General features: G+C 36.6%; 1 protein-coding gene across 7 annotated transcripts in view; it reads right to left on the bottom strand.

The window, feature by feature from the left end:
* ANKRD12 (ankyrin repeat domain 12) overlaps positions 1-15303 on the bottom strand; it is a 68243-nt gene that overhangs the window by 35577 nt on the left and 17363 nt on the right. For 6 of the 7 annotated variants that reach the window (XR_015704596.1, XR_015704595.1, XM_087756565.1 and 3 more), the window contains 2 exons: positions 11973-12110; positions 4111-4258 (listed from right to left, as the gene is read on the bottom strand). Coding sequence is in view for 4 of the 7 variants with exons in the window: in XM_087756535.1 (XP_087612661.1) it covers positions 4111-4258; positions 11973-12059 (235 nt within the window). In the remaining 3 variants the exon portion in view is untranslated. The remainder of the gene's footprint in view (positions 1-4110; positions 4259-11972; positions 12111-15303) is intronic. The other variant, XM_087756578.1, reaches the window with a different exon arrangement.

The raw sequence follows: 15303 nt of genomic DNA, 5'->3' as shown, positions 1-15303 counted from the left end.
AAGATAATAAATTCTGTAGATTATGAAGTTAAGAGAAACAGAGTTACCGAGAACTGTGTGACTGTGGTAATCTGACTGAAGTTATTTTAAAGAGAAACACATCATGATTGACTGCTGCTTCCTATCCTCAGTGAAAGAGAAAGATTAGAATGTGATGAAGAGACCTCACAGTATACTGTACACTGTAGAGATATCCAGGTACTATTGTGATACCTAATTAATCAAGTTTATGGCATAATTATTTAACCAAACCAACACACACATACACACACACACAAACCCACCTCCACTTTCCTGCCTCTAGCCCAAACAACAGTTAAAGAATCTTGTAACAGTTGAACAATACGTCCAAATCCAGCAGGCAGTAACGCAGTGTGTGAACAGTCCCTTTAATAGCCCCACTACCCTCTGTAACTATGGGAAGCACAAGTATAGAAATTGTGTTACTGTGATGTACACGTGGAACATAAAGAGGTCAGTTGTTTTGCTTTTCTGGATGCCAATTAAATGCTAAAAGAAATATGACTGTGCCATATTTGGACTACTTTAAAGACAGAAATTGAAGGGGTCAGAAAACAAAACTGAGATGCTACTGTAAACAGAAAATCTGGAGAACACAATTTCCAAGGAAAGATCAACAAATTAGCACATTCAGTGTAATTGTAACTCTTGTTGTTCTTCCTGAATAATCAACTATGTAACAAGACTACAAAAAAAAAAAAAGCCTACGCTTATCTTCACAATGAAAAGATTTTTACAATCTGCAATTATGTTTAATTATTATGAAAAATTAACATTTCTCTCTTCAGACTAATAAGGTGGAGAAAGCAAACAAACTTGTCCTTCGCAAAAGCAGCGCTTGCCTGTTGTTATTATTCTGATAACCACATCAGAGGTTATTTACAAATAACCAGATTAATTAAATAAACAAAACTTAAATAGTGCTATTTAAGTAATCTAAATAAGTGATGGCTTTTCAATCAAATTATGTTTTTGGACTGGGAGACTTCAAATCAGAGAACTTATTAAAAAAAAGGTATGAAAAAAGCTTCTCCTTCCATCACCAATTCTACCAGTCTTAATCAAAGCTTGCATGTAGAATCCTTCAGAAGATTAACTTAAATAAGGGTTAAAGCTATATAGACTATTGCTGCCTGGCAGAAAAGGACCTGGGGGTGGTGGTTGACAGCTGCCTGAACATGAGCCAGCAGTGTACTCAGGTGGCCAAGAGGGCCAATGGCATCCTGGCTTGTATCAGGAATAGTGTGGCCAGCAGGACCAGGGAGGTGATAGTGCCCCTGTACTCGGCACTGGTGAGGCCGCACCTTGAGTCCTGTGTTCAGTTTTGGGCCCCTCACTCCAAGAAGGACATCGAGGTGCTGAGGCGTGTCCAAAGAAGGGCAACAAAGTTGGTGAAGGGTCCAGAGCACAAGTCTTACAAGGAGCGGCTGAGGGAGCTGGGGTTGTTTGGCCTGGAGAAGAGGAGGCTGAGGGGAGACCTTATTGCTCTCTACAGCTACCTGAAAGGAGGTTGTAGCGAGGTGGGGGTTGGTCTCTTCTCCCAAGTAACAAGCTATAGGACACAAGGAAATGGCCTCAAGTTGCGCCAGGGGAGGTTTAAGTTGGATATTAGGAAAAATTTCTTCACCGAAAGGGTAGTCAGGCATTGGAAGAGGCTACCCAGGGAAGTGGTTGAGTCCCCATCCCTGAAGGTATTTAAAAGAGGTGTAGATGTGGTGCTTAGGGACATGGTTTAGTCATGGAGTTGGCAGTGCTAGGTTTACAGTTGGACGCGATGATCTTAAAGGTCTTTTCCAACCTAAACGATTCTATGATTCTATGACTGTTAAAAAAGAAACAAAACTACAGGGAAAGGATACAATACATCCTGGAACCATAACGGACAGTGGGAAGAATGGAGTAGTACCACATATTTTTTCAGAATCTTTCTAATGATGAATTGTATACACAACCTTTGACCATTTCCCTAGAATACCACTACAGATTTTCACAAAATATCAGAGGAAAACTGGGATTTTTTAAAAATTTATTTCATTTTTAAACGCTAGCACTACTAGCTGATATGAAGCTTTTCATCACCTCTTCTTTTCCCCCTGTCTCTGGTTACACTCTCGTTTCCAAAATCTTACTTTCTTCCTTTTCAAATAACACTTGCCATTCTCTGTACATAGTTAGCAGGGAGACACTTCTGTCAGAGGTTAACAGTTTAGTCCAGTGATGGCAAACCTTTTCAATGTCTAATGCCAAGTTTGTGTCAGAAGCAGCACTGCATCTCATGATCACCGATGTCAGTCCTAATCCATGTCAGTGCCAAACTCTGCACCAATGTAAGCGGTTAATTCCCACTGGTCTAATCTAATTGTTAACGTACAGAATCAGCATTGTAAGAACTGTTTTTTCGTCCTAGTAATGCTCCTGCCTCTAAAGTTTATGGAAAGCTTATATTCCAAGTTCCTCATCTGTGAAACAGGGTAGTTGCTCTTACCTACTTACCTCAGCAGTAATGAAACAGACAAGCAAGCTATGATGTTTGCTACAGAGTAGTTAAAACCTATGTGCCTTTTATTGTTACATTAAGTATTTCTTGCCCCTACTTGAACTGTTTATTTCATCTCCTTGCTACAACTTGTAACAAAAAGTTTTTGTAGTGTGTGCATTGTCTTTTTGTGCATGTCTAAGTGCCTAGAATAATCCATCTTGTTTGTGGCAACTGTGACAATAGATGCTATAGCAAGAGAAACACAAAAAATTATGTTACCTTAAAAGATGCTGTGACAATGAATTATTTAAAGTTGATGGGGGTGGGGAGAGATGACAAAAGATTTTCAACACAGAAAACATTAAATAAGTGCTAAATATTACTTCTAAATATATTTATTTCCGTTATGAAAAATGGTTAGGGTCTAATGCCAAGCAATAAATTTAATAAAGCAGATGCTGGGAGCATACTTGTAATTTATACATGGTCTTTTCAGAATCAAGTGGTATCATGAATAGCGTAAGACTCTAGAATTCTGTAAATCCACTGAAAACAGAGATCTAAAGCCAAGAGCATTGTTTTGTAATGTCACTATTTCACATTTGGATTTCCTACGATATTCTCTTTACAGTAACAAAAATATGTATGTAATATCCAGGAGCCAAATCTTCTGCATGAAATCAATCCTGGACAAAAATGAGACATGTACTGAGGTATATACTTCATCTTGCATTTAAATCTAAGCATATTAAGGGAATTACCCGTTTATAAAAATATTCAAATATACAATGAGTACTGTATAAGAAACTGTAGTACTGAGCGACTGACAAATTTGGCAAACTTGCCTTCTGGTGGCCTTCCAGAGGGCACGGATACTGTCTTGCTACCAACAGAACTATTACTGAACTAGGACATAGATAACTGATTACCTAAACTAAGAGATGACTGTACTCTTGGAATACATCCAGACCCCTCCATCTTGATTTGAAAAGAGCCATGTTAAGAATGGTATTTTAAAGTCTTGAAATCAGTTCTAATAGCATATGCTTAAGTTAGGAAGAACTACCAGCCTGTGCAGAAAAGGTATCCTGAACAGATCATAGGAGCTTAGACAGAAAGAAAAGTTCACTCTCCATGGCTAGTTTAGTTAGTTGCATAACCTCAGCAACCTTTTCTCTTATATGGAGGACAGTACATCTACCACCCTTTCCCACTGTCCCTCCCCCAAAAAGGCTGCAAAAGGCTGACAGCTCTGTCTCAAATCAAGGCACTTACATATCTTTTCATCAGTTTACTTGTTCAAGCAAATGAACCTCAAGAGATGACAATGAAAAGAAAGATTTATTACTAAAAATAGAAGCAACAGAATGAGGTTAGGAAACAACTGGAAAATGTAGATAAACTATGCTGGCAAGCTAGCTCTTGCTAACGATAGGATGAAAGCCTATCAGACTGAGATGCAACAATCAGAAGCAAGCAAGCAACTTTTATACTTAGTATCCTTTTTTATAGGGAAAAAATAATCAATATAAAAAACATAATATACAGTTAATTAAATTAGGACGTATTTTACCAACAAATAATTAGTTAAGGAAATAAAAAGGTTCTACCTGTGTCTGAATTGCGATCTTCATTTCTGGATGGACTAATAGTAAAAGGAAGTTTACGTTTCATGGAAGACTTTTCTTTCATCTCCTTCCCCACATCACTCCTATCCACTTTTGGAGTTTTGCTGTAGGATGCAATCTTGTCCTTGCTCTAATATAAATAAAAAGTATACTAAGTAATTTTTGCATAAAGCAGAATAGTCTCATAACGTATACAGACTGAAAAGACTGCTATGAGAGAATGTATGTGCATGTGTGTATGTATGTGTATTATGTAGTTTATTCAAAAACTTTTAAAGTAACCTTGCTAAAAATAATCACTCATTTCTTTTTTCTTTTTTTTTTTTTTTTTTTTTTTAAGATTGAGTGTCTTCTGTGTTATTTCTACTTCCAGATATATCACTGTAGAACTGTTATTCACTATTAGAGCCTTGATTAATAAGCAAAGGAACACCACAAACTGGACAAGAATTTGCTAAGTCTTAATGACCATCCCAATTTCCTTCCCTGACCATAACATAATAATCACATTAAAAGCACATTAAAAGCCCACACTGCAATTCAGACTGTGAACAGTAACACAGTAACAACAAAAAACCCTCTAACAACCATCCCCTGCTTCCACCCCCACCCCATAATCCATCCACACAGAGCTCCCTTTCTATTTCAACAAGAATAGTGTAGTGTTTCATTTTCTAAAGCAAAATTTACTAAGAACTCAGAAAATCTATGAAGAAACATTTTAAAAAAATCTATGAAGAAACATTTTAACTGGTATCAAATTTGGAAAAAACAGGTACAAGATATTTGGAATTTTTAGTTGCATAAATCTGGGATTTTGGGGTCATAAAATGTATTTCAAGATAAACAGAGAAAAACCTGGATTTGAAGCAAGTTGTTAAAAGATTTATTCTGATTAGAGGAAAACTAGAAAATAACTCCAAGTAAAGGTACTATTCTCAAGAGCACCTTTTCTTTATTTAAAAACAAGCACAGGTAAGAAGAGTAGTTTGACTGTATCATCTGACACTCAGTTTAAACTGTTGCCAAAGGAGTAGACAGAAGTGATTACAAAAAGAACCTGCAAACAAACTCTACAATCTTCAGACAGCAAGTGTCTGTACCATGGAAATCACAAAGAAGGGACCAGTCTATGTCAGGAGAATTCCTGAAGTAAAAGGTTGATGCCCCCAGAGAAAAACGTATCTTCACTCTGAGTTTGGAAACTTGGAAAAAAAAAAAAAAAAAACCAAAAAACGCTCCAAAAAACCAAAACCCCAAACAAACCAAAATGCAGAATAAAACCTACACACGAAAACCAGCCGTCCTCCAAAACCCCAAAGGAAACAACAAACACCCCCCGCAGCCTTTTTCTTACATGCTAGAACAAGAAAATCTAAAAATCTAAACCCCCTTAAGATTCCCCTAAGCTCTTGGGAGGTAAAATGTCTGTGCTATTACTTTTGAAAGAAGCTAATCAATCTAACACAACTGATCATTTGCAAATGCATCTGTAAGTTAACAAGAGCAGATCCAAACTCCATTAAGCCCATTCCGATCTCTTCCATTACAGGTAAGAGTTTCTCCACTTCAGCCCAATCTCACCAAGAGCTCTCTCATCCCTTGTTCCAAACAATCCAATTATTTCTCATATGTACATATGTAAATTTCCCACAATATGATAAAGTGGTATTAAAATTCTATTGCTTTCTCTAGAATATTATCCTGTGTTAGGTACTATGCGATAGAAAGGATCAATTAAAAATAATTTAAATTTCCTAAGCAGGAAACATTGGTTTCAACTTGTCCTGTAGAAAAAAAGGCAAACTTTTTGCGGTTGGTAATCCTTAAGAATCACCACTTTTTTTGGTACTAATCAGTAAAATACATCGGTACATGCTCACAAAGAGACACAAGCTGCTTAAATGATTTTATAGCTTTACATTTATTCTTATTCTTAAATTGTATATATGCATTATGTTAAAATATTATGACTGATGCACTACCGTCTTGATAATCACTGAATATTAATTTTGTGATGATCTAATTAGGAGGAAAGACAGTTCAAAATGCATACTTCCAGAAAAATAAAGATACATTGAAAATGAAAGAACAGGCTCTACACAGAAAACACAGAAACTGAAAAATGAGAGTATTTTGTTCCTTTGCTATTGTGCAAATGAACAGCCACCACCAGCGGTGAACTTTTCAGCCCAAAAGATGAAATGAACAGGGTGTTTGAGAAGTCTGTACAAAGTAGTCAATGTTATTTAGTATTTTCAGTGACAATGCTGAAACAGAGATGCAATTAGATATGCAGACACCATCACAACCAGGAGAGAGGGAGAAGCAAAGAGCACTGGCAAAGGGAAAATAAATTAGAGAATTTGAAAAACAGTCTAAATACAAAACGGGAAAAGCCAGCATAAAACCAAGGTTCTGCAAATTGAAAAAAAAATAATTAACTGTACAATCACAAGACCCCACATTAAAAGCCACAAAACTCTTAACAGCCTCCTGGGTTCAACTGCAAGTAAAGGAAGGCAAGAGGAGGTAACAAGCCCTGCAGGTTAGAACAGGCATTTCAATTTAAAGAGTGAACGTTTGTTGTTCCAGCTACTCCTGGTCACTGCAACAGCATGGACATCTCTTTTTCAGGGTCCAAAGCAAGGTTCAAAATTCAGCATGAATAGGTCTACGTATTAGTTTAATGTGATCCATGGAAGCAACCCAAAATGAAGTTGACATGTCTTATAAGGCAACCTGTAACTTAGAATACCTGTGGACTTTCCAAAGAGGTTCATTAATCCAAAGTGAAAACTGGTAATCAAATAAAACACCGAAGACATGACAATGTTCAGATACATAAACTATTGCTGCAAAGAGAAAAGCATTACATACTCTCCATGTCCATTACAGTTAGAAAACATTTAACGGCTTTAGACTGCAACAGGAGACATGCAAAGGTTATTTATTCTTCTACTAAGTATCTAACTCTATGCCAATCAGCATAATTAAGCATGAGAATAAATTGCCCAAGGAGACTGGAATTTCCATCCGTCAAGGCTTTAAAGAAAAGGTCTGGCAAACATCTGTCAAGAACTGAGTACAGCTTATTCTACTCTGGGGCAAATGGATGAACTGGATCTGCATGTCTCAACATTTAATGCATGCCTCACTGGAGGACGTAGTAACAAGGAAGAATTTCCTTTCTCAACAAAACCATACTAGTGGGCTGTGATGAGGAACACATTTTTTAATCTGTTCAACAGAAACTGTCTCAGAAGGCTAACAAACAGCGGTCTGGACAATCTCTTCATATCCCATTCCAGCTCTATTGTCTGGTACCGCTACAATCAATGACAATACACAAAAGGAGACAAGCATGCCATATAATCTAGCAGATGTACTACGCCCCGGGAGAATAAGCATTCTTTTTCTGCCTATCAAAGATAATTACATACTGAAGCGTGTTCTGCATGGTATTAAAATGGCTTTGGGCACTACTGTTGGACTCTTCTAAGAAGGGAGTTAATTCTTACAAACCCCAAATGTGTTTCTCCTTTGGACCACGTATCTATCATTTATTTCCTGAGTTTTGGCCATGTAAGTTCTAAAGTATAAATTCAGATAAATTAAAATTTCATTATGTTCTTATCTTTACAAAATATCTCGTGCAAACACTAAATGGTCTATCTGCTGTACATACTCTTACAATTTTTTTTTTTTTTTTTACTTATTTTATGCTCCCAAGATGAGCAACTGAAATAAAAATACATGCACCCTAAAGCATATAGGATATAAACTCAGCTTATTCACAGGATTATTCCTAATGATTTTTTTAAGCTCTCAGAAGACCTGAACACATAGCTGATTCACATAGCTATTTACTGGTTGCTAGAACAGCATAATAAGCATTAACTTCCACTTGACGAATATGAAAGATGAAGTCTCATAACAACAGTAACTTTACTACATTGCTCAGTCAACAGCTAAGAGTGCACAACCAGTAAGAGCTAAGCATTGTGTCAACTAGGAAAAATAAATCCTGCAAGTGTTTTTTCTTTTATCTTAATATATTAACCATTGGAATAGTCTTACACCATATATTTAGGCCACTACGGTTTTTATTTTGAGAAGAATAAGGCATTTTTTAGGGAGTGGTATGCTTTAACATTACTGTTCATTTGGAAATGCAGTGTTTTGTGTGAACGTTATTTCACATTAGGCCTCCTGTGCCTACAATGCATCTATGAACATGTAAGGGAACACCAATAATTAAACTACCTATTTTCTGTTCATTTACAGTCATGGAGATTAAGCTCCACAAGTAGTTCAAAGACATTTCTGCTTCAATAACAAAGCGAACACAGAAGCAAGTAAGAGCACATTTACATAGCAAAGTGCAGAAGTGGTTTGACTGTACTACTCTGCAGAAAAAATAAGAAGCCAAAGCTACATGAAAAATACAATTAGAATGCATTTTTTGTACTAAGGACCACTGCAATTATCTGAATGCTGACGACCTCAGGGTCTTTTCATGCTACTAGAAGACTCAGGCATCTCTGATGGCACAGTGAATGGTCACTCACTGCTCACACAATACTGAGAAAAGTCTGCAGACAAGAGGTATTTTCCAGATGAATCAAGACACTTCCGTATCGAAATGCCACTAAAGCAAAAATTTTACTTTAGTATCCCTTTCACCTGCAGCATCAGTTACACCTCCTTACATCAATTACATTAGGTTAATGAATCCATAACTTTTTCATAAGAAGTTCTAATGCTTCAAAGACTATTGTTTTTAAATTCTTCCTGAAGATACCTCATTTCAAATTATTGAAATGAACATGATTTGACCCGATCAATCTTCACTTCAGAGTTTTACATCTGTGTGTGTAATACAGATTTGCCTTCAAGATTTTATGTTGTTCAAACTCAAATTTTACTCTTACCATATTGTCTGTTGAATTTTAAATAACTTTCTAGGCTGAATTAAAATGATTACATTATGGCAATATTTTATTTTTTCTAATACAGGGGAAAAGATTGCAGATTATTCAAGGGCCAGCTAAGCACTGCTGACAATTACTTGTCCATGTGTTAGAGAACAGTTTGTGTGACTGTTTAAGCGACTATTTAACATCTTAACCACGTATTCAATTTTCTCAAAATACGACAAAAGCAACCGAACTGTATTTATTGTGCTAAAAACCTGAATACAGGAATATTAACTGCAACACTTGTTTGGTATCAATCTAATTAGTCCACCATTGTGTATGTCCTTGGTCAAACTTCCATCTTCCCCTGGATTTTAATTTCCTAAGTAATCCTGCCTTCACTGGCATCTTAATCTCCAATACCAGGCAAGGTAGAATCTCAACCTAGCACACTGGTCCATACTTCTAATTCCTGTACTGGTGATCAGTCTCAACACCAAGCATTTCCTTGTTAGAACACCCAGCTAAGGAGAAACCTTCACCCAAACCAATATGACAACAAAAGGGTTTTATGCAGCCATTAAAAATAGAATGTTAATTTATTCCTTTCTAAATCAAATCAAAATTTGCCATGTTTTCTGGTGGTTAAATAAATGACACCATGTTCACTGTTCTGTTCCCTAGAAAGAGTTATTCATATTTTCATATGGATTCATATCTTCTTCTGGTGAAAGAGCTACACATATCTGTTTCAGAAGATTACCTAACTTTGCAGAGATTGCAGGGTAGGGGGGTTAAATGGCTCAGCAGACATAACTGCTACTGTTATTAGTAGATCAGAGGCAGGAGATTACTGCAGAGGAAGGTGTCAGGACAACCAGCAAATACTGAACTGGGCACAAGGATCACTGCTAAGACAGTTCCTTTGGCAGTGGCCGCAGATACAGCAGCCACTCTGGAGACCAGCACCGTTTTTCTACTATGGCAGCAAGCAACAGGGAGAGGAGGTGAGGGGGAGTCAGAGGTGGAGAGTAGAGGAGGAAAAGGGGCCTCAGAAGTAAACTCTTTATTTTGATTGGTTTATTTTTTTTTAAAACTCAGACTGCAGAGCAATTTGTATGTAAAATTCAAAGCCTACAAAGGAAGAAAGTAATCTGCACTATAAAGATATGATAATCTATTTCTATATGTTCAAACCTACAAACAAATGCATTCCAAGCATTTCAAGCTGTACCTTTAGCAGCGAAACAGGGAAAAGCAAAACCTAAAAATTTACACATTCCAGCAAACCTACTATTTTTGCTTTGATGAAAGTGAACAAAAGATGAAAATTCATTTTAACCTGTGTTATAGATTTTTTAAATTGAAAACACAAGTAAAGCTTGAAAAAAATTACATAAGTCAATTTTCCTAGCGTAAGCAGCTGTTGATTGTCTTCAAGATTTTCCTGTGTTAAAAGCTTTTTTCAGAAATACTTAAGTGTCAAGATAACAAGAGTTTATAAAGCCAGAAAATATTTTTAAATTAAATAAACAACCTAAAATCTTTACAAAATATAGCTTATTTACAAGTGTTTAAATAAAAAGGCAGTACTGAATACCACTAAATTTCATTGCAATAGCCTTCCTGTTCTTGCTGCTTGTAGGTGCCAGTTTTCCCCATTATTCCCAGTGTTGAATGACACTTCAATTAACTTGACCATATCCCAAACAAGGACCAGAACAAAACAATGACAAAAAAACCCAGCATTTTTTCATCCCTTTACTAGTAAGCCAATTTCCTTTCCCCATTTTACTGTTATCTTCCTCTTCTTAACGAAGTGGTTCAACACAGCTAGCAGAAACATCTGCCTTTGCCTCACTTTACTAGGACCCATAAAACAAACTGGAAAGAGACTAAAACTCGAATGTTTTCTATGAATGTTTTCAGAAGACACACAGTTTGAAGCAGATGCTAGATCTTCTAATCTTTTTCTATTTTTTCATCTCTCCCTGTCTTACATCCATTCATTAAGTGGTCTTACAGAGAATACAGACGCCAACAAAATTGTAACAGCAAGTACGACCACACACACAATCTTCTTTTCCAGAGAAAACAATTTTAAACATCATTTGGTAGATAAATGGATTCTCTCTCCTTAGGGCGATATATAACTCATCATTCACAATACTGAATATTATTCTATCTTTTGTTATTTGTTAGTACTACAGATAAACTCATCTGTTGTACAAGTGTTAAAAGGCAGACAAAACAGAGAACTGGGTTAGTTGCAACTTGGCTCCAGAAGTTTGAAAATGACAGGATACTTCACATTTGTAAACAACAAACCACCCTTCAGTATTACTGGAGCTTGCATACTCCTTCATTCTCCAACACTTGAAAATGGATTGTACAGTTTTTGTAGTGGACTCCCTTGTACAGGAGTTACTCTTAACCCTTCTGCAGCATATGGCTTTCAAGTCCTCCTAACAGAGGGAACAAGTCCCTGTGTTACAAAGGAATATAAGAAACACGTGTTTCTTCATTGGTCCGTGCTCTATCACGGGCCTTCAGACACGTTTCATGTGTTTGTTACAGAGAGTAAGACACTGTAAAATTAAATAAAATATGAATCATTGTTCTTGTGAGTGTATAAAGACTTCATATGATGTACGATATGGAAACTGTGCACTAACTTACATCAAATAAACCCAACGCATCCAGCTTCATTTTGAATTAAGTTGCAAGTTACAATAAAAGGCATAAATTCTGTTCCCTAGTTTAATTTACAGTTAAAGCCATGTAAAAACTTACGTTTTTTCCTGCACTCAAGATATCAGAATACAAATTCATATTTATTTCTTCCCATTACAGTAACAAAAATTGTGATAAACACATGCTCTTCATTTCACTGAAATTAAATGGACATGAATATAATTTTGTTACCTTTCTTGCTGTTGTTTTTTCCACCATGGTGCTATCGCTGTCAGAATTTTCAACTTGAACTGTTTTTGTAGACCCAAATTTGGGCATTTTATAGCTGTTTAGCTAGCTGTATCTTGTATCAGTGGGTTCATCATGTGTCTGAAAAATAAACAACCAACATTATATAAATATACACACAGCAGCATCATTTCAGGACAAATGTTGTTACTGCAGATAGTAGCAGAGCTGAATAGTACCCCAAAAAAGATGACTAACAATGACACCTGACTTCAAGCATCCCACTCATCTGCAGCTCAAACCTTGCGGTGAAAACCCTAAAGGTCTAACACGGCTACTGCTGGGGACAGCATCATCAGAAAGCCACCAAGTCAGTTGCTTAATTACCTCATCCCTCTAACTTACCTCTTTGGCAGACTTAACACTTCTGGGTATTTGATGGTTTATTGGTTCAATATCTCATTTAATTTTATAGGTAATAAGACTGGGAGGATGCACAAGATCATTTCTAGCAACAGTGTGAAGAGAAATTAGGCTTTCTAGCCTGGGAAACTGAAATGTTGTCTATCCAAAATATTACAAAAAGAAGGTCAAATCTTGGTGATTTGCTATACTATTTGCTGGAACAAGAGATATATGTTAGAAGAAAATTCTAAAGCTTAGACCTGGAACTAGAAACCTTAATTTCCACTGTCTAGCAAATTAATTACATAAGCCATTGCTATATGTGTGTGTATATATATATATATACACACACACACACATATATATAAAGCTCTAAGAGCTCTGTGGTGTTTCATCGCCAGGGTACACCAAGTAAGTGTCGTTACAGATTCACATAACGGAATTTTGATTTCTCCATGTTAGCTTTGATTCCACTTTTCTACTTCAAGAGAAGCAAAATATTTTTAATACATAGAATCATTGAGGTTGGAAAAGACCTTTAAGATCATCGAGTCCAACCGCAATACCTACCAAGGAAAGCCAGGTTGTCCTAAAAACTTATGTCAGGAGCATAGCAGAAGGCTGCTCTACACTTTCAACACTGCCAGCAAGACACTCTAGTGCTTTTTTGCATTATTTATTTAGCATCTTGTTAAGAACTATAAAGTTCTCACTACAAAGAAAAAAAGTTAAGATAAAGAAACAGGCCAAAATATCTTGCTAGCACACCAGAATTTTTACTACGCAAACCATTAAGTATTATCATAAGTGAGCTTAGCAACAAAAGACTGCAAACAGTATCAATTCTGAATAACAAAGAACAAATAACTAACACATCTCTCCATGTTCTACGGTTCAGGCAACTGCCAAGACAGGAGCTAAAATGAGACAGGAATCAGCAGGGCAAACTCAGCTCGCTACAGTGCGTAAGTAAAAGACCACAGAAGAAAACATGGCAGATAATATTAGAAAGCTAACTTAAAGAAATTTGTACCAAGAACCCTCATTTGACTTGAAGAAGCTCATGAACCATCATCTTCACGTCCCCAAAGGTGCACTGGAGATTCTCATTCAATCTGCTCAGGCTTGTTAACAGACAAACGTGTTGTTAGGCCGCTACAGACCACTCCTCATAAATCCCAAAATATATTAAGAGATTTCTGGCTTAGCCAAGACTCAGAAGCCAATTCCAGCTGAGGGTGGAAACCAAAAAAATCTAACAAATAAACATGGCTTACAGCAGGAACAGTGTCATAACCAAAAATCCCAAAGTCATCTGCTGAACTCGCTTGTTCGCCTGACTTGCCTCTTACACAGAATGAAGAGCTGCTCTTCTAAGAGTGCCTAGGAGGAGAGGTCACATGAAAAGTAAAATTGCATTTGACATCACTTTGAAGCCGGTGACATTTTATGGGTCTTTTTGAACTGATGTGATTGCATTCTTAGTGAGTCTTGTAGTAATTTTATGTCTCAGTTAGACGTTGTTTCGCGTATGACATTTCTATTGTTGCTTTACAGTTAAGAATTTGGGATCATTACCTAGTGAGTTTGTTGCTGTTATAGGACCAGGGCCACTATTTTGGTTTGACACAAGTAACTGACAAGAGAGACTGGTATTTTCTCTTTGGCACATGACTGAGAAAACTGTTTTGCACACAAGACCTGACACACAAAACTTTCACATTCAAAAAAATTTCTACTCACCACACCACCACCACCCCACCGACCCATCCATCCCCCACAAGACCTAAACTATGGAAAATTCCCTTACAGAATACTTGGCTAAGATTAATACCATTGTATACAACAAAATAACATCTTACTTTTTACTCTTCCAGATCAGAAGGGGAAGAATAAGACAGGAATGAAAGTTCAAAGTGCTCAATCCTAAAGTCAGAAAATTAGGAAATACTGCACTAAGGTCTGCTCTTTTCCTCCCTTTCCCCACACCTGAATTTTTTTCATTTTTTTTTTTTAAACATTAACGACAAGGAAGAGCTTAATTAGAAACTGTCTCACATACAATGACCTGAATCTTGTCTCTACTATGATACAACATTGTGAAATTCCTACTGTTCTTCTCTTACCCAAAACAAAAAAAACATTAGTGTATTCCCTTCATTTATATAGTATCAATAGGATTTATGCAGTCCTACTGATACAGAGAGTAATTGTTCATTTTTAATGGACATCAAAGCACACAGTTATTAGCCTTTTTTTTAATTTGCTTTTCATAACAGTTGCAGGAAGAAAAAAAGTTATTGGCGCAATGGAGAGTACTCTCGAATGAGTTTCCTGTAGTTTACAAAAACATTTCTTAATCCTAAAAGAAGCAACGAGTTAGTATCTTCGCAGACAATGACTACTGTGCTGATTACACCATACATAGAGTATTACCATAGCAGCAAATATCTCTGTTTTCATGGGTTTAGAAAGCAAACACAAGTCATAAATCTGCTTTTGCTCTGTTAGCCTCTCAAATCCTCTCTTTAAGTTTAATTTGCAACAATTCCCATTGTATAAATCATCATGATTACAGCTACTTTAAAACAGATCAACGTGTGAAAGTTATCTTTATCTTTTTTTAGTCAAAATATTTCTCATTGCATATGCTGCTGTTTTCTTTCCTTCCTTTTTTCCTGCTACTTGACTCCCTGAAACTATCGCCATTCCTGCTTTGTGTCTCTTCCTTTCCTGGTGCGGTACGCCATTCCCTATGCCCTTCTGGTACTGACACTAAGGAGCCCAACTTCATGAGGTTAGTAAAATTTATTAGCTTAGGCTTGGCTCCATTCCTCTTATTTGCCGCACCAGTAGGGGCTAAACCACATTAACTGAACAAGAGTTCTTCCTTCACAAAAGGCCCAGCCTCCCTGCATGTTCTTTCAAG

This window comes from Nipponia nippon, unplaced genomic scaffold, assembly GCF_047370975.1.
Source record: "Nipponia nippon isolate SJK-2023a ecotype South Korea unplaced genomic scaffold, ASM4737097v1 scaffold_1, whole genome shotgun sequence".
In the NCBI taxonomy this organism is placed as follows: domain Eukaryota; kingdom Metazoa; phylum Chordata; class Aves; order Pelecaniformes; family Threskiornithidae; genus Nipponia; species Nipponia nippon.
Note: the sequence above shows the minus strand (reverse complement) of the source record. Positions and strands in the feature narration are given on the sequence as shown.